The following is a 9,656-nucleotide window of genomic DNA, read 5'->3' as shown; positions in this document are numbered from 1 at the left end:
ACATTGTAACAATTTTAGATGATGTGATCTGTAGTTTTGATCTTGCTTATTTGTACTGTTAGAAAAGCTTGAATAAATCCAATGTGTTGAACTATACTAGCTCTTTCTAAAGTAGAAATGTTCTTTTTCTATAGATACCTGTCTTCATCTCAAGCACAGATTATGTGATTCTGTGTTTCAGTATGTATTCACATATAAGTACTTTAAATGCTGACAACACTGGCATCTAGTGGTCCTTTTGCAACAATACAGCCAAACAGAGAACATTAGAATGCTTTTTAATATCCATGTTTGAAAATAAAAGGGTTGCATTACAGACTGAATTGGATTCATATTAATCCTAAAAATAGGCTGCTTATTTGTAAAGAAATGCTTTAATATGCATTTTGGACAGATGGAAATGGACTGAATAAAATCACACAATTTCTGTTGCACATGCAGCATTTGCGAATGAAATAAACAGGGGCAGATTCATTGGTCTTAGGCTATGATTAGTTAAGTTGGATGACTGGTGCACATCTGCCATTAATCTGATCTGTCTGATTCTCGTCTCCTCCTTAGACCCCAATTGGCAGATTATTCCAGCCACGGAAATTAAATCGTCTGAATCCCCCTTGTAATAGGCTGCTTTATTTTTCCATTGTCTGAGGGTGATTAATTGTATACTGTAAAATTGTTTAGAAAAACATGACTAATGTCTGAAGATTTTCTAAAACTCCCCAGCCCCAGCAATTAGAGCTAGAAAAATATATATTCTTTGTAAATGATTCTGCCTGTGCCGGCTTGCTCCTTATGTTTTACCTTTGTCATCTACTGTGGCATTTCCATACTGAACCTTGAATACATTATTAATTGTTAAATTTTAAGTTATTAAATTATTGTGGTTAATTTGATTTGAGCACATTATTCACAACATATGTTTCTTCATCACACCACTAGGTTCTAATTTCCTTAAGTGTTATATTTTCTACAGTTTACATTTTACTAATGTTTTTGCACTTCCATGAATCATGCTTTACATTCTATGGCCCAAAAAAACCTGGTTTCTTTCTAATTTTATACCCAGCACAAAGCCAGTCCTGAACACTTCTTAGAGCTCCTTGAATCTTTTTGTTCTAGCCGCAGAAAAGGCTGAAAGACTTTAATGATTGTGTGATGCCTGCCATTTCCAGCTCTGATTGGAAGATGCTTGTTATATTCTCCAGTAGTTTTTCATGGCTCTTTACTTTGTGACAGTCATTGCCCTTAGGGAAGTAGGCAGAGGGGGCTCCTGATACCGCAATGTTGGACTCTTCAGAGAAATGTAGGAAAACACCTTTTTCAGTACACTTAAGCATGCAGTACTAGAGTATTCAGAATTTCCATTAAATAATGTAACCTGTGAACCTCATAGATTGCTTCATTTATAAATCTCAAATTGGACAAATGTGCAAAACTTACTGTCGCATATAGCCAGCCTGTTGCCACCAATAAACTGTGTTGTCCATTTGTGTTGTGTGGCAGCACTGCATTCCTCGAACAGCCGTGATCTTCGAAGAAAGCTGAAATCATAACCCTGTTTGCATGGAAAGATTAAATATAGAAAAATAAACGTGTTGTTTTGTCATGATGGTTCGTACCCTATTGGCCTGGATTCTGGTTTTAAGCTTTTTGTCAATGTCTTGGGTTGTCCACTGGGAGGTGCTGATGAATCATTGGGTTCTGTCAATTAAAGTCGGTTAAACACATAATGTGTTTACTTCACAAACTTACAAATACAACTATTTGGGCCTGTCCCAATACCCACACTTGTAGTGTTTGGATAGTGTTATAAAAATGCAAGTGAAGTTTTTACATAGCTTCATTTATACATTTTGATTTTCAATACTTTGCACTTTAAAATAAACTTCTAAATGTCTCCAAGGTAGTCTGCGTGTAGAAGATGGTGCGTCCAATTAAGTAATAAAATAAAATGTACAATGTTTTACTCCCAAATTTTACTCCTCTAAAGTGTTTTGGGATTTACTGTCCGTAAAGGGTACTGAGCTTTGGCATTTATCAGACCTGAAACAAGCTTGCCACTTACTTGTCATGTGCACTTACTCTTAAGTGGCCAAGACCGCAAGTGAGGGTATTGGAACAGGCCCTATAAGAGAACTGGGCTATAGTATATCCGTAAATGTGTTAGTCCTATAACCTGCACCAGTTTGTGTGCATTTTACAAGGTCCCCGTGAATCTTAAAAAGTCTTTGGTTTTATCAAATTTAAAATCATAAAAAGCCTTAAATATAAATGGTATTACAAAAGCCTGAATTTAAAGAGGTCTTAAGGCTTCTGTACACAGCAGAGTTAAAGCTGCTCTGTGCCTGCTCAAAATGCTGTGTAAAGACATAATGCTGCATAAAAGCAAGACCAGGGCTGCGTTTCCCAAAAGCATCGTAAGTTGATCGTAAAAACGATCGTACGACTGATCTTAATATTACGGTCTGTTTCCCAAAAGCATCGTAGCTTAAGTAGCACTTGAAAATCTTCGTAGATCTACGAGTGCTCTGGAGTAATCATACATCCTCAAGTTCATCGTAAGAAGACAGATTTATGAGGACACCTGCAGGACAACCGGCAGATTACACCTTTAACTTTATTCAAATGTATGTGATTATAATATAAGGTTTTGATTGTACTTTATTGTACAATTTATTACTCTTTTTTGTTGTTGGTTAAATTAATGTATAAATTAAATAATTAAAAAGGTCAGAAAACAAAACAAAAAAATTGAAATAATTTAATTTAATAATTTTAATCAAAATTTAATGAATGAACAACAAATAAATAAAACAAATCCTTTAAATCTGTTAAAAATTACATCTTTTTTTTTTTTTACGTTTTTTTTTTCAGCCATTTTGTCAGTGCCTCCACCTGTAGGTGCTTTATATAGACTTGTCTTGATTGCTAATCCATAACAGATGACAATTATTAGGTTAAACGTTCAGAATACGATTCCATATAAGGTTATGTTTCAGAACTTCACGAATGGACAGCGACTCTTAAGTAGCACGTAGAGCACGTTCTCGCGCGTTCATGTTAAGTTCATTTTTGGGAAACGCTCGTGGAATTGCTGCGAGCGTTCGTAATCTTGCACGTAGAAAGCGCTCTTAAGAGCTAAGATACATCGTTATCGGGAAACCCGGCCCAGATTATACCTGCTTTGACCCACCTCAGCTCCTAGAATCAAAGTATACAATTGAAATCGCTGTGTAAATGCATTTATGCCACCTCTGCTCTGAGCAGGAACCTTGGCAGTGTAAATTTGGCATTAAATTGGAGCGGAACACCGCTATATTTCTGCTGTTCCATAAACACCATCTGTCAGAGATTGAATTGTAATTCAGCGTGTCTGCTGTTTTTGTCCAGACCAATGTGAGGATCGAACCATATTTTTTAAACTGCTTACATGCACTGTATTAATTGTTAACTGGAGGAACAATAAGAAGCTAATGTGCTTCCTAATGTTTATAAAAAAATTGTAGAATAATAGGGTATCTAGAATATTATATTATATAATAAAATTTTGAATGTGTGTGTATATATAAATTAATTGTCATATATATAATATAATTATATTGTATAGTATAATATTACTCTCCCCCAAAATGGTATTAATTGAAATTGTTTGCAGGCCTTAAAAAATATCTTAAAAGCCTTGAATTTGATTTAAAATGAAACCTACAGATACCATTCTAACATGAGGATGTAGTTAATAGTGGAAAAGTTAATGTATTTTCTTGAATAAAAATGCCGTTTCAATTTTAATTGAAAATTAATCCAAAATGTGTTTAAAGCACAGTACTGTATCTGAAAGCATACGTTTTTTTAGTAAAAAAAAAAAAAAAAAAAAACCCATATATATATATATATATATATATATATATATATATATATATAATGTGCTCTGAAAGCAATGAGACTAATGTACATACTGCATTGCACATAGGTTTGCAGTAGATCTTATTCTTATCCGTCACAGGTGCACACAGCAGTCCTCCATCCTCGGGCAGTGTTGGAGCTATGCAGTTTTTTGGCATTAACGTCCGTAACTCTGCAACGACAGGATATGTTTGTACTTTTATGGATATAAATATTAGCTGTGTTTAACTTGCTGTTTCCTAACTATATTTGAAAGAAATAGAATATATGGTACACATCTGATAATTAGGTGCTGTGCTATATTTGCAATTTTAAAACATATTAGGATAAGTGATATACCGCACTGTGTTGAAGTTTTGGAAAAATAGCATGTGATATATGCTAAAATATTAAGTAACATAAGGATGAGCTGAAAGGATGTGATGGTTGTTTCTTTTATCTCTTTGATATGTTCAGGGTTCTCAAGTCTCACGCATTGGCCGTGAGACACACGCAATTCAACCAGTTCACACGCTCACACGCCACACCGTGTATTTCTCACGCTGAAAAGGCAATGCCAACCAAGTTGTCCTACAAGCTTTATATATAACGTTTTTATATGAGGCGCGGGCACACAAAGTGAAGTTTCCTGCCGCCAGCACGTATCTCGGCCAGATTGCGTTCGGCAACATAGATGCGCGAACACACGGAAGTTGACGGAACATTCTCGGCCACCGTACGTTCGTTACTAGGTAACCAACAACATCGCGCGAACACACGTCGTGATGATGGAGAAGGTAAGTCGGAAGAAAGCTCGTCTAACATTTTAAGGTACATTTAATATACAGCCCATCGTATACATTATTATTGATGCAGTCAAAAACTCTACAACTACTTTGCAACCAGGCCAGAAGCTTTGGCTAGCTTAAGTTATCTGAAACTAAGGGAAATTAGTGGGTATGGGAAGGAATGAAGATGTATTTCTTCATTTTATTTTAAATAAATTTAAATGTATTTATTTTATTTTATTTTAAATTATATTATATATTATACTGTATTAATAGTATTTCTAGTTACATTAAGGCTATATTAAAGAGTGCTCTGGGTAACGTTAATATTTTATATCCTGTCAAAACATAACGTTACATTAATCATTGATTGCCATTGCATTTATTTTTCAAACACTTGCAACACAAAACACATTTCATAAGCTGGAGTGTGTACTCTTGTGTACACACACACACACACAAACACAAACACACACATACCTTAATAATACTCTAATATGTCATTTGTTCTCAATGTCCCACCACACAATAAATCATTATACCATTTCGACTAGACACATTCAAAATGCAAAAATATTTGTTTTTCCAAACTGTTTGGAGCAATTTGTTATATTTTTGTAATTTTTGTAACTTAATTGTAATTTTGAAATATAACATTAAAGAGTATATTTGATGTGATTAATTGCTCTGTCATTTATCAGATTTACCAATTGTTATAATTTCAATTTGTGCTGGTTAATTATGAACAATGGGTAAAATTGGGGGGCGGAGACAGGTGGGGGCGGGGCTCCATTAGGGCTCCTCCCCCAACCGCATGTGATCTCACTCCAAGATTTTGATAAAACTTGAGAACCCTGTATGTTGTTTGGAAATGTTGTTTTTTGAAGGAGAGATACAGACTGAATTACCTTTGTTTTGTTGCTTCTGGATGATATCAGTCAGCATTTGTAGTTGATTAAAAATTTGTGCGGTTTCATATTTTGTCCATATATCAGAAGCAACTGTTTCCAAACAATTTTTCAAATCCTAAAAAAAAATAAAATAAATATATATATATAATATATAAAAAAAAATATCCAAACTGAAAGTACCATTCTTTTATTACAATTGTTAACATAGTGTTTTAGCTGTCGATACAGAGATGCTGTACCTGAAGGTTTTTGTTGATTATCTTAAAAGAGAATTCAGTGGAATTGCAGGAAGTATTCTGTCCATGAGCTCTAGTCAAGAGAAACGCTGTAAAAGAACCACAAAGACATCTCAAAATTGTCATAGAGAAATTAGAATCAATTCATTTAAGATTTAACATGAGATATAGTAACCGAAACAATGCTTACCAAAGAGCAAGAAAAGCATCTTCAATGTTCTGCTTATTGTTGTAGATTTCATGTTGTTTGTGCTGATGGGAAAAGACTGTGATGTTAACCTCTTAATCTTTCTATTTGGGAAAATATATTGCATCATAGGTTAATGTATGCTCATCTTGTTGACCAAATTACAACACACCTGCCTTGAACAATCAGAAGTTTTGAAAGAGTCCGTTTAGTAGTTCATTTTGAATCAGACAACATGCTTTGCTTCAACTATTCAAATAGAATAGACTAACTGCCAAAACAACAATTAGTCTGGGAACCTTCATAACTTCATTTTTTGTTTTCCACATTTGTTTGCTTTGATGTGTTTTGCACCCTGGATTACTGAGTTTTTTTTTTTTTACTCAACAGTCTATGGTTTAGTACGTTTTAAAATCTAGTATTCTTAATATATAACAACATATTATTATTATTATTATTATTATTAACCTTTATTTAACCAGGCAAGTCACTTAAAGGGATAGTTTACCCAAAAATGAAAATTAGCCCATGATTTACTCACCCTCAAGTCATCCTACTCTAGGTGTATATGACATTCTTCTTTTAGACAAATACAATCGGAGTTATATAAAAAAAAAATGTCCTGGCTCTTCCAAGCTTTATAATGGCAGTGAATGGCCGTTTCTGTTTTGAAGTTCATAAAAGTGCATCTATGATCCATCATAAAAGTGCTCCACATGGCTCCGGGGGGTTATTAATACATTTATTCAGACACATTAAACTGATCAGAAGTGACAGTAAAAACTTTTATATTGTTACAAAAGATGCTTTTCTTTTTAACTTAAATCTATTATCTATCAATCAAATCCTGAAAAAGGTCATGTGACACTGATGACTGGAGTAATGGCTGCTGAAAATTCAGCGTTGCCTTCACAGGAAAAAAATACATTCTAAAATAGGTTACAATGGAAAACAGTTATTTTAAATTGTAATAATATTTAACAATATTACTATTTAACTTTATTTTTTGGTGATCATAAGAGACTTCTTACAGACCTTAACCTTTTGAATGATACTGTATGTCAAGTCAAATTTAAATTGAATTTACAAATCCAATCCCTTATTGTGGGTTCACCTGTTGGCATTTTCTCCATTTGTTAATCTCTTCTGCAGTAACCTTTATTGACTGCGAGTTCATCTTAAAGTTAATCTGTACTGTATTAGTGTGTTTCAGGCAGTAAAAGTATGTAAGACCGTTGTCAAACAATTCACTAGAGGGAGCACTACTTTTGGGGCTAATGAATATTCACTCTGCAAGAATACCTAGACATTAAATCATGCCTCAGAGGACTACTCGCTCAAACAAATTAAATCATAATAATTACTTTCTCCTCTAATTGCTCGTTTGTTTAATTTAAGGATTAATTACTGCAGTACACAGCACGATGACAAAGGCTTTAACTAAACTCATTTCACTTGATTGTAGAGTCTTTAGTTCATTGTGTCTTTGAGGGAGAATGCTGTTTTAATGAGAGCTCTCCTGTTGTGGCTTAAGAGGTTTGGAAGGGATGATTGTATGCCTGTGATGTCCTAACCTATTCTTTAAGTATCTTCACATAAAAGCGGCTTAAACCCAGCTTTACATTATTAAATGTTTAATGCCCAGCCACTGGCCTGCAAGCCAAAAAGAGTGGCACTTTTCTGTCATTGTCATCAAACATTTGTTGAGTACTTAAAGCTATTGCAATGTAATTCTTTTTCAGCCAAATAATTGGGGTTATGTTCATTCTGCATTTTAGTAATGACTTTCAAACTAAAGGATTTATGTCTAGCAATATAAGAAAATTAAAATGTAGCTGCTCAAGCTTGAGAACTTCGGAAAAAATGTTGCATTTTTCTGATTTTAATTACTGAGCATAAATCCTAGTTCTTTATCTATTTTCAGTCTGAGGCAATTAACTGTGAGAGCCTGGCAGAGGGACAAATGTGAATGCTTTTCATGTTGTGTTAGGACAACCGCTGCCTAAACCGTTTTATACACAAATTAGCAGATAATGTTTCTGAAAAAATGTGCACATCAGTGTGCTTGGGTGGTTTTGTTTGACTCATTTCAGTGGCATCTTTTATTTAAATGGAAGATGGTAATACAAAGAAATCACTGTGAGAACGACAGGGAGAGATTTGAGGTGTGCTCAGGCGCTTTGTGAATCATAAAACATGTTCTCTCTGGAATTTGGAGGCCTGGGACCTCCGCCAACACACTGTCACATCTGAAACCACGGATGTACTCACTAATATCTCAGAGAGATTGTTGATGCTAATGGGTGTCTAAGGGGCATTTACAGATTAATATTTAAAAAGTTAAAAAGGTTCTTTCTTGTAATGTTGCTGAAGGATTTCATCAGCCCCCCCCCCCCCCCCCCCCCCCCCCCAAAGTATTGCTTGAAGACAGACAGGATGCAACAACACAAATGGGCTTTTTATGGTTACCTTTTTTAAACATTTTGAATATAATGTATTGGAAAAGTATAGACACATCTTGTCACATATACAAAGTGAATTTTGTTTTTCACTCAAAACTGTTTTTGAAGTTTTGCACTAGTAAACAATTAATTTAATATTTTCGAAGTTTTAGAAGTGAAGACCGAACATACCATTGCACGTGTAGGCCAACATCTATATTATTATCCTCCATATGACATTCTACCCTTGAGTTATAGTTTTAATTTAACTTTACACAGCTGTAAACAGGACTATTTGAATAACTCATAAAAGTGCCTGGATTGAGCAAGATCCTTGTTAGATTCTATCTCTTCTTTTTGTCATAAGCACTTGATCGGCCTATTGTGACAGGGAATTAAATAAAGATACTGATCAGATTGAATTAATTTTTTCCCCTTTTTCGCCACCGAATAAAAAATAAATATTTTTTATCTCACAATTCTGACTTCTTTGCAACACAATTCTGACTTTTTTCTCTGAATTGTGTTTATATCTTGCAATTTCTGTCTTTATAACTCGCAATTGCGAGTTTATATCCTGCAATTCTTTTTTTTTTTCTCACAAATGCGAGTTATGAAGTCAGAAATCTGAGAAAAAACATCAGGATTGTGCAATATAAACTCACAATTAAACTCACTATTTTAAAGGTTTTTATTTTGAGCTGGGAAAAAAAATCATTTTGAAAAGTGATTCCAATAATATCACTTCTCTGTGCCATTATCATTATAGTTGTGGTGTGTGAACTCTGTTTTTAATTTTTATTTTTTTAATTTAGAACGATTTTTAGACCGATATCTTTATCATTATCGTTATAGTTATTGTCCTTGGTGTGAACGGGCCTTAAATCAGCAAACCTTCATTGCTGAAGTGTCCAGTCTTTCCTCGCTGTCATCAATTTAAAATGGTTGTGTGGCACCAGAGTGACATTTTCACTATCAACAAGCTATTGATCTTTCTTCATTCTAATATTTAATGTTAATGCTTTTGATTGATTCATCCCTGCATGGCTTACGTTGGTTTAATGGAAGTCTTTTATTTTTACGGAAATTTAAGCTATTACATATTTTAGTATCTACTCAGACTAATTATGGTGTTAAACGGGTAGACATGAACAGGGTAGATTTGGCATGTGCGATTAAAGTGACAAGTTCATAAAGTTTCAGTCATTTAA

The 9,656-nt window shown here is 34.1% G+C and overlaps 1 protein-coding gene across 1 annotated transcript; it reads right to left on the bottom strand.

Moving 5' to 3' along the window:
- Positions 1-341: 341 nt before the first annotated feature.
- Positions 342-6,111, bottom strand: LOC307148870 (uncharacterized protein). The gene is made up of 6 exons (XM_079854778.1): positions 6,008-6,111; positions 5,821-5,906; positions 5,579-5,696; positions 3,957-4,075; positions 1,441-1,555; positions 342-1,291 (listed from the first exon to the last, which is right to left on the bottom strand). Exons 1-6 carry the CDS (start codon positions 6,057-6,059, stop codon positions 1,116-1,118), a joined length of 666 nt encoding a protein of 221 aa, XP_079710904.1. The 5' UTR covers positions 6,060-6,111; the 3' UTR covers positions 342-1,115.
- Positions 6,112-9,656: the final 3,545 nt, after the last annotated feature.

The sequence above is a fragment of the Squalius cephalus genome, assembly GCF_949319135.1.
Source record: "Squalius cephalus genome assembly, chromosome: 21".
Taxonomy (NCBI): Eukaryota; Metazoa; Chordata; class Actinopteri; order Cypriniformes; family Leuciscidae; genus Squalius; species Squalius cephalus.
The sequence above is the reverse complement of the archived record's forward strand: the minus strand, read 5'-3'. Positions and strand labels throughout refer to the sequence as shown.

Coding starts and splice junctions, on each gene's coding strand:
- LOC307148870 (XM_079854778.1), bottom strand. CDS start 6,059: ATGAAATCTACAACAATAAGCAGAACATTGAAGATGCTTTTCTTGCTC. Junction 5,907..6,007: donor GATGCTTTTCTTGCTCTTTG/GTAAGCATTGTT, acceptor GTTCTTTTACAG/CGTTTCTCTTGACTAGAGCT. Junction 1,556..3,956: donor GCAAACCTATGTGCAATGCA/GTATGTACATTA, acceptor CCATGCAAACAG/GGTTATGATTTCAGCTTTCT.